This window comes from Dama dama, chromosome 5 (genome assembly GCF_033118175.1).
Source record: "Dama dama isolate Ldn47 chromosome 5, ASM3311817v1, whole genome shotgun sequence".
Taxonomy (NCBI): Eukaryota; Metazoa; Chordata; class Mammalia; order Artiodactyla; family Cervidae; genus Dama; species Dama dama.
In genome coordinates this window covers 122,854,420-122,867,566 of record NC_083685.1, presented here as the reverse complement: position 1 = coordinate 122,867,566, position 13,147 = coordinate 122,854,420, and the positions used below count along the sequence as shown (strand labels likewise).

Sequence of the window (13,147 nt, the reverse complement as noted above, 5' to 3'; positions counted from 1 at the left end):
TATTATTCAGCCATAAAAAAGAACAAAGTATGCATGCTTACTACAGCTCGAAAAGATACTCAGAGAAACCAGGTACAAATGTCCTAAATGCCACTGGATTGGTTACTTTTGGTTAATTTTATGTTATATGAATCTCAGCTGAATAGGAAGAAATAGTAATACTGGCTCAAGATTTGCAAAATGCATGAAAACAGGAAAAAAGATGACCATGAAGGATGGCCATCTGCAGGCAATCGCTGATGCAGCATTGGTGTAGGTCTCCCTCCTTAACTGGGATGTGGACCCACCACTGCTCTCCCGGCCACCCCGCCAAGGGGGCTTCCCCACTCATGCCCGTCGGCGTTTTGCTGAAGCCCCTGCAGCTCCGAGGAAAAGAGAGGCCCTGCCCTTCCTCTCCATCCGGAGGCCAGACCTCAACGCTGAGGACCATCACATGTGGGAACCTGTCACTCACTTTCCCTTTTTGATCGTGTTCCTGCCCAGCAGGGGGTCCAGAACCGGGTCGATGGTCTCGCCAATGTTCTCGATGAGCAAGGTGTCCCCTTCCGAGATGGCCTGCTCGATGATGTCCAGGTAGCTGTGGGCACAGCACGAGGTCGTGAAGGCCCCGGGGCCCGGTGACCACGCAATCGCGTGCCCTGGGAGGGACGAGAGAGGTGACTGAGGGGCCAATAGTTTGCTCCTCTCCCAAAGGGTCCTTCCGGAGGGGAGCGCAGGGCTCTCTGTGTAAATCACCCCCGGGGAGGGGGGGAGGTTTGAACATGGAGCTGCTTTGTGGCTGCAGAACTAAACATCCCACATCTGCGTTTCCTCTCACCGCCCCACACCCTGGGAAGGCTCCCCGGCAGCTGTGTTATGGGCACTGCTTCTCATCTGTGATAAGAGATGGCAAGACGACCAGCCGCAGCCTCCCAGCTGGCCAGTGACCAGGCAGGGCCGCCTCAGGTGGGAGTCGAGGTGATGGCCGCTGCCCCTGCAGGAGCGGCAGCGAACGGGGAGAGGGGAGCAGCGAGTGTGATTCTTCCCTGTCGGCGCTGTTCCCGGGGGTCTAGGAACTAAGAAAATCTACCCCGCCGTGAGCCAGTTTGTTTCCAAAGACCTGTCCATTCATTTAACAAATGAAAGGCTATGAATGGGCTTTGCAGACTTCTGGCTGAGCTGACGGGCTGGCCACCACCTCTGGAGCCCCCACCCCGCCCGCCTCGGTGACCACGCACCTCTTCTGTCCCAGGCGGATGGCCTTCAGCTCGCTACCATATTTGTTTTTGATCCACTTGATGCCCTGCAGCTGGGCGTCCACGATGAGGGGCCAGCGCTCCGTGTTACACAGGATGGTGGCGTTCTCCGTGGACATGCGGTCACTGGGGAGCCCCTGGTTGTTCCAGGTGGCCACGTCCGCGTCGTCGGTCAGCAGGGTCAAGGGGTCCAGACCATTCGTGATCGGGATCGGTACCTGCCGAGGGGGGCGGTGTGGCCTGACTCACCGCTCAGCGGGAAGTGGCTCTCTGAAGAACACGTGGGCCACAGGGGAAGATAGCCGCTCGGAGCAGCTTGGTACCCGGCCAGAAAGGATATCAGCATCGTCCGTGCCGGGCCGCCGTCTGCACCTTGGCTACCCTACAGCCTCCGCCTTGTTCATTGCAGGAGCCACAGTGAGACCTGGCTGGGTCTGCACCCCACCCCATGGACCTCCCAGACATCCTGAGTGATGAACGCCACGGGACCTCTTACCTTTAAATGGTTTATGTAAGGGATCCAAAACCTCTCCATCAGCTCATTGCGGTATTTCTTGGTGAAGTAGCCCACGTAGGAGACGAAGGCGGAGATCAGCAGGACGTCCCCGCACAGCGTGACCCCCTGGCTTTTGAAGTTCTCCACCGACTCGGCCCAGCGGACGTTTTCTGACGCCAGTCCTCCTACCAGCCTGAGGTGGGGGCCGGGGGTCAGTGGGCGAAGCCCGTGCTCCCGGCAGGAGAGAGGGCGGGCTGGAGGACTGGGAAAGCTGTGCTCCCACCTTTACCACGGACCTCATGGCTTCAAAGCCTTCCTTCGCTCAGTAGTTCAGGAACAAACATGCGTTTTGGGGAGTTTGGGAGAGAAAACGCTTTAGGGAAGCAGAACTAATGCTTTCCGGGTGCAGCTGGGGACACCGAGCTTCCTTCCCCAGGGTGCAGGCACCACGTGCACTCCGATGCTATCTGACCACGTGACCTGACCGCCGAGGCCGCTGCCTGGACACTGCTGAGCACACGCTCTAGGCAGTGGCTAGTCCGGTGGCGGCCACCTGGCCCCACGTGGGGTGGGGACTCCGGGCTGTGCTTCATGCTTCTCAGGCCACTAGCCCAAGGGCTGGTCCCCGACCCTGAACGGCACACCCGGCAACCGAGAGCAGGGCCAGGTTTGAGGAAGTACAGATGCCCGATTAGGCTCATGGAGGTGTGTCTCTAGCACTACCTGACCAGTCCTTCTTCCCGGTGACCGAAAGACCACCTCTGACTGTCCCAGCAGAGGTGAGTCCACATCCTACCGGAGGCCAGGTAGGCAGCCTGGGGACCTGCCAGGGTTAATCCTCACGACTCTCTGTGCTCAGAAAGTGGGGGCAACACCTGGGGCTTATCCCCCGAGAGGCCGTTCTGCAGGCTCTTCCTTTTTGTGGGTGGGGGTCTGAGGACAGGATGGGTCTTATGATGGGGTGGGGGGGGTGAGGCACCTGTTAGCCAGTGAGATCACCCTATTGGTGGCATCAGCCTCCTGTTGGCACTTGATCTTCTCGGCCGTCGCTTTCTCAAATGCTGACGTCAGGTTGCTCAGGTTGGCATTGAGTTCCTGGAAGAACCAGGTGGGAAGGCCTGAAATTGGGGAACACTGAGGGCCCTTGCCTCTCCCGGGAATAGAGCAGCTGAGCCCTGGGAGGGCTGAGGTCCCCGAGGGGCCTGAGGGCCACAAGGCTGAGGCAGGCGGCCTCTGGGGTGTTCCGGGCCCCACATCAGATGCTCAGCAATTCACAGAGGTGGCCAGGCTGACCCCTCTCAGGTGGAGATGGTGGCTGGCCGCACCCGTGGGCCGCACTCACGGCGATCTTGTTCTTGATGCGGGAGAGCTTCTCCTGGGCCTCGGCCAGCTCGGCGTTGGCCTCCTCCAGGGCCTGCCTCTTGGGCGCCACGTCGCAGTAGACCTCGTAGAAGCGGACGATGTTGATGCACCAGGAGCACAGGCCCGCGGCAGCCGTGGACTTGGAGCGGATGAACTCGGGGTCGAAGGTCGGGTTGCCTTGGTAGGGCCTGGGGAGCAAGCGACAGTGGGCTGGGGATGCAGGCTCCCCCCACCCTGCACCTGCCTCCACCTCCACGTCTGTCTGCGCCTCCGGAGCCCATTACGAGCCATAGGAGGAGCAGAACATTTAACTTACTATCTTCTGGTGTCTTAATGATTATAGAAAGAAGACCAGACCGAAACTGAGAGTTCTGGTCTCTGGAGTGCAATTAAGGGTAAGAAAGGGAAAAAAGTGAAAGTCGTTTGGTCATGTTTGACTCTTTGGGACCCCATGGACTACTATATAGTCCATGGAATTCTCCAGGCCAGAATACTGGAGTGGATAGCCTTTCCCTTCCCAACCCAAGGATTGAACCCAGGTCTCCCACACCGCAGACAGATTCTTCACCAGCTGAGCTACAAGGGAAGCCCAAGAATACTGGAGTGGGTAGCCTATCCCTTCTGCAGGGGATCTTCCTGACCCAGGAACTGAACCAGGGTCTCCTGCATTGGAGGCGGATTCTTTATCAACTGAGCTATCAGGGAAGCCTATGAAAGGGAAAGGAAGTAGTGATTTCAAGTCCTCTGTTCTATATGATGGAAGAAAAGCTGCTCCGCCCCCCCCCCCCCCCCAACCAAAATCTTCTCTGTTCCTGCTGCTTTCTATAGCTGGTCTCACTTTCATTCTCCAGCCACCCCAGCCCTTGGCAAGAAAACTGGTGTTCAGGGGTCAGCAACTTGCCCAGATTTATGCCAACAGGAAGTGTTGGAACCAGCGCCCAGTTCTCCAGCATCACCGGAGAGGCTAAGGCTCTACAAGTGAGACTTCAAAGAGGTGACATTACAGGTGTTATCTTACAAAAGTGACTAGGAGCAATGCCCGCAGATGCAGTTAAGAAGCTCCAGAAACTAATGTTTTTAAAATAACCTCGACATCATTGAGCATTAACAGACAGAGCTGTCTGGAGAACGAATTCTGAATGGATGATTCAAAATCGTAATTGAAGAGTGATTGGAGTTTAGGTGGGGAACACAGCCCATCACCTCCTCTCTCTGGCATTTTTTACACTCTGTTTAGGCAGTGGGTTTGCGTCTATTAAGCACACTCCAGACCGCATGGGGAGGTGACAGTTGCGAAGTTCGCTGGGTGAAAAGGAGAAGACATTTATCATGGCACTATTTATGATGGCAGAAACGGAGACAGCCTAGACCCTCAACAGCACAGGTATAGTTAATTACAATTCATCTGTGATTAAAAAAAAAAAAGTGAAACAGTTCAAGTGTTTTGACAAGATAGGGAAAGGATTTTTTTTGCAATGTTAAGTAAAAAATAAAAAGCAGAACAGATAATTGCATATATACAGTATTCTCTCAACTGCCAGGGGGAAAATCTTTAGAAAAAAGACTGAAAGGAAACATGCCAAATATTGACACAGACCACTTGCTGGAAGTGGGTCTGTAAGTGTTTTTCTTAAACTTTACACTAGTCCTTAGTCATCAAATGTTTTTCAGTCGTCCAGCTGTCTTCTGATACAGATGGAACTACGAGGTTGAGGTCTCACCTGGAGTCACTGGGGTCATGGGAAGGTCTCCTTTTCTTGCTTGGGGTCAGGTCAGCTTGGCCCTGAAATTGGGTTGCCAGGGGATGGCCAGGTACAGAGTGCTCACAAGTGTGTGTGTGCTAAGTCATTTCAGTTGTGTCCGACTCTTTGTGACCCCATTTGCCCACCAGGCTCCTCTGTTCATGGGATTTTCCAGGCAAGAATACTGGAGTGTATTGCCATGCCCTCCTCCACGGGATCTTCCTGCCCCAAGGACCGAACCTGTGTCTTTTATGTCTCCTGCATTGGCAGGTGGGGTTCTTTGCCACTAGCGCCACCTGGGAAGCCTGCTTACAAGTGCAGTGCTCACCAATGCTAGTGTGACTGGATTTACGGGGCAAAATGTGGAAGTGCCCACTCTACACACCCTTTCCAAGTCCCACCTCGAGAAACAGACTGGGACCTGGGGCCCTTTGCTGCAGTGGCTGCGCCTGGACAAATGTCTCCTTGAGCACCAAATGCAAAGAAACTATAAGGGACTAAAAATAACTACATGCATGCACAGCTGGCACAAATTATGAACAAGATACAAAAAGGCTAAAACTCACCGCTACTTCTAAAGTGCCAGGAGCAAAAGCAGGGTCCTGTGCATGATCCCTGCATGCAGCACCACCAGCGGGGTGGGCAGACCACCCCTCCAACCCTACCCTTCAATCCACCCCTACCCTCACCCCATTTAAGAAGCCAGATTGACCAAGGTTGGGGAGACAGAAGGTGATGAGGCTCCCCCCGAGCTGGGATCACGTTTCACCTTGATGCCCTGTTAGCTCAGGTACAGGTAGATGCACCCAGACTGTTGCCTGCTGGCTTTGGGGTCCCGCCTTGCTCTATGCCACCCAAGACCCTGCCCTGTCCCCAGCAAGCACAGGCTTCCCTTGGAACCATGCGGTGTGGGGCGAGGGATAGGCAGGAAGATTTGTGACCACACAGGGCCTGGACATGACGTGCTCCTGACAGGCTGAGACCTGGGCGGGCCCCATGGGAGTGGCTGAGCCCCAACTCACTTGAACGCTTTCAGGCAGGCCTCGGGGATGTGCTCCTTGTCGAACTTTTTCAAGGAGTCCAGGAAGGTGTCCACCTTGCCCATCATGATTTTCGCAGCTTTCCAGCTCTTGTCCTTGGGGATCTTGCCCCCGGGTGCAGTCAGAATCATCACAGCAGCTGTGACATTGACCACGGCATCCGGGGGGGACCCGAAGGACTTCAGCTCTGTTAGGTTGTTCTGCAGAGACAGGTGGATGGACCTGAGTGGGGATTTAGCCCTGAGCAGGACCAGGAGGTCCCCGGCGATGACCCCATGGCATCTCCTCTCAGCTCAGGGGTCCCAGTCCCTGATTCTTCCTCCTTCTCTTGCCCTCACCTTGTTCAGAGTGTCAAGGGCCTCTTGTGCAGCCAGCAGGGCCGGCTCTGCCTTGGCCAGGTCCGTTTCACAGGCCTTTTGTTTCTCGGTGACATTCTGGAAGGAAGCCAGATGGGAAAGATGGATGCTGGGGCCCATGTGGATGGCGCATGTGAAGGGGGACCCTGAAGGGTGGTGAGGAGGGGTGAGGAGGGCCGCTCCCCTCTGCTCTAACTCTCTGGGTCACTGTCCGGAGCCCACCTTCCTGCCCCCCCAACGCCTGCTGCCTCCTTTGCCCCAAAACACTCAGGTCAGAAGGCGCTGGGCATCAGCTGACTTGGGATTCAGGAAGGGGAACAGTGCCTTCTCTTGGCTCCAGCTTCCAGACCCAGAGGAGAAACCTGGGGCCATGCAGGCCACCCCCCAGGGCTTTGAGGCCTCTTCTCTTGGTGCCATTGTGTATTCCCTCCAGATTGGGCTGGTTTCGGAGGTGGAGGCTATCCTCCTCTTAAAGAGCGAATGCCCTCATTCACACATCCATTCATTCATTCACACATGTATGTGTTCACTCGTTGGGTCAAGTTGGGTCGGGAAGAACCTCTCTGAGCTTCTAGGCACCAGAGAGAGTGGGAGAAGCTTCCTATCGATCAGTCAGGACCCGAGTGACAGCAGAGGGAGACCAAGGCCATGGGGGCCTGCGGGCTGTGCTGGGCACGGGGGCGGGCGGACCTCCCGGAGCAGCCCACGCTGTGCCCGACTTCAGGGAACAGGGCGTGGAAGGCGCTGACTTGGCCGGTGGTGCTGGGAGCAGCCCCCAGCCTCCCTGGAGTACGCCTGGGTGGGCCCTTTCGGGATCAGGGGTTGGAGAGGGGTGGGCGCCCAGACATTAAGCTGCATGTGAGTATCGAATGGCAGGTCCCGGGGTTCCGGATGCAGGTGCGGGCCCTGGCTCGGATCCTGGCTGTATCACTTGCTAATTTTGAGACATCAGGCACGTTGCTGACCACCCTAACAGGGCTGTGGTCATGCAGTTGACCGTGAGGGATGGAGGGGAGCTCCTGGGACCCTCCTTTGTTCCAGCTCTGGTGGGAAGGGCTCAGGCTTCCCCCTCCTGTCTATCTGCTGTGGGAGGAGGCTGACTCAGGCCCTCTCAAGAGACAGCAGACAATTACTGAGGCTCTTAATTTAGACCCTCAGGCAGAGGCATGACTGATGACGCAAAGGGCATGCAGACAGGGGCGATGAGAAATCAGCCTGACCACAGGGACCTTCAGCGTGGAGCCCACCAGAGTCGGGGGTGTCGGAACCTCTGGGGGCTCCGGGTGTAGGAAGTCTGAGGCCCAGGGCTCCGAGGCCATCTTCTCAAGCCTTGATGTGCTCACATGAGCATGTCCCTCAGATGCAGACCCAGTTCAGCAGAACTGGGGTCTGGGAACCTGCATTTCTTACCAGCTCAGGAGATGCCACTGCGGGGCCCTGGGAGGGCAGCCCGCTGCTGAGCCGGGGGCCCTGCGTTTGGGGAGGTGCCCTTCCTGCGGGGGTCCTGCTGGGTTGCCCGGGCCCATAGGGAGATCCTGGTCACTAAGGGAAGACGCCCAGCTGAACGGAGCTGCCCACCGCCTACCTTGTTGATGACCTCCACCTTGATCTCCTCCTCGTCAGCAATGGCTTTCTCCTTGCTGACTTTCTCGGTCTCCACACCCACCACGTGGATCAGCTTGTCCGCGTTCTCATTTTTCTGCTTGAGCTCTGCCTCCTGAACTGCCAGCTTGGCTTTTAAATCATCCACCTGGAGTGGGAGGTGAGGGAGACGGGCAGGCTGGGGTCCCGGCCAGTTGCTTACTGCTCCCTGGGATGCATTGCTCAGTGCTTTTTTAGCTTCTCCAAGGTAAGTATTCATTGAGCACCAGCTGTGTACACAGGGTCATCACAGGTATAAGACCCATTCCTGAGACTCGGGGAAGCAGCAGTCAAGGTGGCCGGGGTGCTGAGGAGTTGTGGGGAGGCTGGTGGGGCTGTGAGAGCTGGGGGTCGGGGATGAAATGCTCCCTTGGGTGCTCAGGTGAGGCCCCAAGTGGCCGGATGGAGGGGGTACTGGGAAGTGGTGAGTGATGGGGTGAGACATCCTTCCCCATCTGGGTGATTTCTACCATCGGGGAAGCCTCTCGGTGCTGTAACTGCCCTCTCCTGGGCTCATTCACTGTGTCCTAGGACCACTTCCGGAAGGTACATTTGGGGAAATGAAATGCCTGCTGGGCCAGGCTCCTCTTTCTTTTCTCTCCAGGGAGGGGACAGGCCACTTCTCGGCTCCTGTAAGCACTTTCTTGGACATCCCGCACGACTGTGTTCCCCCTATCAACCCCCATAGGGTGGTCAGACACCTGCAGCACCGCCTGTATCGGGGTCGTCCCCCACCTGCAGCTTTGGCCGGGAGGCAGGGACTCGGGGGCTGTTTACCAGGCCCCCCGGGGAGACGCCAACAGTGGGCAGTAAAGAAGGAGCCCGGGCCACACCAGGGAAGACACTCAAAACCAGGCAGAAGACTAAAAATTAACGTGGAGTGAAAGTACGCCAGACAGTATTCCATCAGGACGTGGCAGTGTGAATGGTGCTCTAGGATGGACCCGCCTTCCTGGGCTGCACTCGACGGGACCAGCAAAGCCCTCCTGACTAGGAGGCCCCCGCTTCCCCGGGAAGCACCTGACGTAGCATCAGCATCCCGAGAGGATCCGGGACCCACTGTCAAGGTCAACACCCAGACCCTCGCTCTGGTTTACAAGGGGAAGTTTCCCCAAGGCAGGGGTCCTGGTCCCCTTACCAACAAGTCACACATCTGGGGGAAGGTTCCGGAAGCGCGGCCCGTGGCCCCACCCTCCTCTTACCTGAGAGGCCGTGCTCTGTAGCTTCATCAGCCCGTTCTCCAGCCTCTCGATTTTGGCGACAAGCTCCATCCTCTTCTTGGCCAGCAGGTTCTGGTACAGCTTGATCTGCTCCAGGAAGGTTTTGGGCGTGGTGTAGTTGTAGCGCCTCTCGGTGGCCAGGTACACCTTGGACATCTCATTGACGGTCGTGTGCACGTAGGACATAAAGAGGCTGATGGAGGCCTTGACTTCCGGCTACAGAGACAAGGCAGGCCCATTCACTCCCCAGTGCCCTGGTGGGGAGGGACCCAGGGGAAGAGGAGGCTGCTGGCCGTAGTGGACCACAAGGGGGGTTCCCTTACTTGCCAAGGACCCTGGATGAGAGGTACCCCCCTCTCAGTCTTGGCGGCTCCAGTGCCCAATGAGGGTCGAGACGACAAGGCCTGCAGGGCTCTCGTGGGCAATGGTGACATTGCACCACCAGGGCACCTTTCCACAGCCGAGGTTATGACTGTTCTATAAGTCACACATTCCCGTGTTCAACATATTTGAATAACCAGGTTAAGTCTGCAAGCATGTATTGGGCATTTCCTGTTGTGGGCCTGGGGAGTTAGTAACTCCTTTCCCAGCCTCCTCTGTCCTGTGTCCACGTCAGGATCACAGCCCCTAATCACCTGGGCCCCCCCAACCTGCCCGAAGACAAGCAATGGGAGCTTTGCCCCACGAATTGTCTGAGCAACGTTTGTATACGTGTGCTAAGTCACTTCAGTCATGTCTGACTCTTTGCGACCCCATGGATGGCAACCCACCAGGCTTCTCTGTCCATTGGGATTCTCCAGGCAAGAGTACTGGAATGGGTTGCCATGCCCTCCTCCAGGGGCTCTTTCAGACCCAAGGATTGAACCTGAATCTCCTATGTCGCCTGCATTGGCAGGCGGCTTCTTTACCACTGGTGGTTTAGTTGCTAAGTCATGTCTGACTCTCTGCGACCCCATGAACTGTAGCCTGCCAGACTCCTCTGTTCATGGGATTTTCCAGGCAAGAATACTGGAGTGGGTTGCCATTTCCTTCTCCAGGGGATCTTCCCCACTCAAGGATGGAACCTGGGTCTCCTCCTTTGCAGGCAGATTCCTTTCTAACTGAGCTACCAGGGAAGCCCTTCTTTGCCACTAGCGCCACCTTAATTTGGGAAGGTATTCATCCGACACATGCTTCTTCGGCATCTACTTGGCCGCCCTCACAGGTGTGGGTGGTGGGGCCGTCCCCCGGTCCTAGGAGGCTCCTGCCTCTACGGTTCCCTTGGGGCGTGGAGGACACATCGTGAGAGTGGCATTCCCAGGAATGGCTCATCCTGCAACTGAACACTCTAACGGCGCAAGCAGGGAACTTTGCCCATCTTTAAAAGCTAGGGAGGAAGATAACTTCAGGCTTATTTTATCCCACCGAATAAGTGTGCAAAATAAATCAGACACAATAACCACATGGGATTTTACCTAGGCTTGCGATCACTTGCATCAGCTGGGTCAGAGTTTAATGATCATTCCTAGCCCAGCAATGAACTCAAATGGTGAATGTGGGCACTGTCTTTCGATAAAAGACAGACACCGTAAATGAAAGGGAAAAAATAAAAGACGACTTACATTGCCCCATTGTACTTATCTTGCCCTATAAAAGGCAGGTTACAGGTGAGGGAGCAGCCCCCCTCGGGCTCAGCCATGTTGGGGCCCAAGGCTGGAGGAAAAAGTGTGTACCTGTATACATTCATGAAAGTAAATACGAGCTCTGCAATAGGCTCCCACCAGGGACTATGTTCAAAGCCCAAGTTTCTCCATCTGTTCTCACGTGGGCATCAAACCTCCCTGAATCGGCCCTGTGGGGCCCAGAACCCCCAGCTGGTTGAAATGACCATCCTCCTGGCAGAGTGACTCAGGGCCACAAGATCAACAAATGATGGCCTTTGTTTATAAGTCTGATATTTTGAATGTTTCGGCATTAATTTTTAAAAATACTGCATTAAAACATCACTGACCTTAATGAAGTTTTTGGTGCACCCTTAAGTTTTGCACCCAAGGCTAGTGCCTCACCCTAATCCCGTCCCTGGAGGTGGATGATGGGGACCCCTCCCTCCCGGCTCTGCACCCCGAGACTCACCTGAATCCCCTCTGTGTCCTCAAGGAAGCGCGCGCTGACGGACACCAGGGCGTCCTCTGGCCACTCGTGGAACCAGTTGATGGCTGTGCAGTTGACCACAGCAGGGAATTTTCTTGCTCGCACTCGCAGGATGGAGCCCACAGGGGAGAAACACAGGATCACCTAGAAGTGGACACGGAGGCTGCTCTCTGGGGACGGCAATGCCAAACAGTGATGCTTTTGCAGATAATCCCATTTAGAAGGGAAACTCTGGTGTTTGTCTCCAAGTGCAGGGGGTGGGGGGTGGTGTGGAAAACTTTCCCCATTCTGGGCAAGAAGTGTGGCCATTGCATGATGTGGGGGTGCAGGGGAGCCCGAGCCCCCCCTCAGGGGGCCCTCGCAAAGAGGGAAGGACAGCTGGGTGCTGGAAGGAGTGAGGAGTCGGCACCCATGCTGGGCAGCGAGAACGCAGGTCCCTTTAGCAGGTCTGGTCCTTGCAGGGAGGCAGAAGAGCATTGCCACCTACCAGGGGCGGGGAGGGGAGAGGGCAGCCGTCCTACTGGACACAGACCAGAAGGGAGAGAAGGACCCAGTGTGCACTCAGTCCAACTCGGGTAGCTTAGCCAGCGTCCCCCGAGAGGGAACGTGGAAGGTCAAGGCGAACTGATCTATTTAAACGTGCTCTATGGGGGAGGGGCGCATACAGAAAACACTTCTTTTTGGCCAAGGGGCACTTCTAACAGCCCACCTCCACCAGGCAGCCCACTGTAACTCTCCTAAGAGTTTTCCACTTCCTGTGTAAGGCAAAGCAGCCCCCAACTCCTCCCCGAGGGAAGACCCAGCCTAGAAGACCCCCGGGACCCTCCAGGCCCTGGGACCCCCTACCTTCAGGTGCCTGCGCACTTTGTCAATGAAGAACTTCCAGCACGCCTCCCGGGTGTCCGTCAGGCCGAGGGACTTCACCTGGGGCCTCATGGAGGAGATGATGTTCTCCACCTCGTCGTCTGTGAACAGCCCGGGGATCTCCCCCGAGGCCAGCAGGTCGTTGATCAGCACCAGGAACTGCTCCTCAGCCACCTGGGAGTCGGTCATCAGGAACACCGAGGGAACGTTCTTCACAGCCGACTTGATGTACTGGGCGCCAAGGTCGAGCTGGACCCGAGGAAGACAGCCTCAGCGGTCTCGCCGAGGAGATGCTCATTTAGAAGCATCTCCCACCACCACCCACGGCGGGGGGCACCTGCAGATCAGCCCCATAAGGAAAGGCAGGGTCTGTAGATGGAGACTTGGGGCCTCGAGGGGAGGAGACCCACTCATGGAGGCACCACTCGCCACAGCGCCAAACTGGAAGCGTCCCCAGGGTCCCTGGGCTGCTGACGCATGGCCGGCCTCTCACTCAGCTTAAAGCACTTCTTCAGAGGGTCCGGCCCAGCTCTGGGGGCCACTACTCTGGCCCCGGGAAGAGGGTTCATAGAAGTCAAAAGCATGCCGCTGCCTGGCCTGGGGACTGTGTGTAAGGGGCCTGGGGAGCTGACCCTGCGGGTGGGAGTCTGGCTAAGCCCCCACTCCCGTAAGCGCAGGCAGAGCGCTGGCTCAAGATGAGGGGCTCGTTCCATCTCTCCCTTCTCGTTGCACCACCTGATTCCAGCCTTTGTGGGTAACCGGGGCTCCTGTGGCCCCCCTGCCCACCATCACCCCTGAGCAGTCTCTGCTGTCTTCCAGCCATCTTCCACTTTGTCCCAGAACACCACCACATCCTGCCCCTCCTCTCCTCAGATGTCCTTGATGGTATTTGTTTTCTTGGGACCATGTCCAGGATTTTCCATGAGGCACATGATGGCCCTCGGGCTTGGATTCTGACCCTTTACCCACCCCCCACCCCAAGTCTCTGGCTTCCAGTAGGGGCCCACGGCTGGTTGGTATGACTTCATAATATAATCGTGAATGTATCTGTTATGCTAACA

General features: G+C 56.5%; 1 protein-coding gene across 1 annotated transcript in view; it reads right to left on the bottom strand.

Moving 5' to 3' along the window:
* DNAH17 (dynein axonemal heavy chain 17) overlaps positions 1-13,147 on the bottom strand; it is a 94,158-nt gene that overhangs the window by 18,957 nt on the left and 62,054 nt on the right. Inside the window, exons 54-64 of the mRNA XM_061144656.1 lie at positions 12,069-12,335; positions 11,205-11,366; positions 9,075-9,308; positions 7,817-7,981; positions 6,214-6,309; positions 5,858-6,075; positions 3,074-3,281; positions 2,711-2,826; positions 1,732-1,924; positions 1,218-1,453; positions 455-577 (exon numbers count right to left, since the gene is read on the bottom strand). Coding sequence (XP_061000639.1) covers positions 455-577; positions 1,218-1,453; positions 1,732-1,924; positions 2,711-2,826; positions 3,074-3,281; positions 5,858-6,075; positions 6,214-6,309; positions 7,817-7,981; positions 9,075-9,308; positions 11,205-11,366; positions 12,069-12,335 — 2,018 coding nt within the window. The remainder of the gene's footprint in view (positions 1-454; positions 578-1,217; positions 1,454-1,731; positions 1,925-2,710; positions 2,827-3,073; positions 3,282-5,857; positions 6,076-6,213; positions 6,310-7,816; positions 7,982-9,074; positions 9,309-11,204; positions 11,367-12,068; positions 12,336-13,147) is intronic.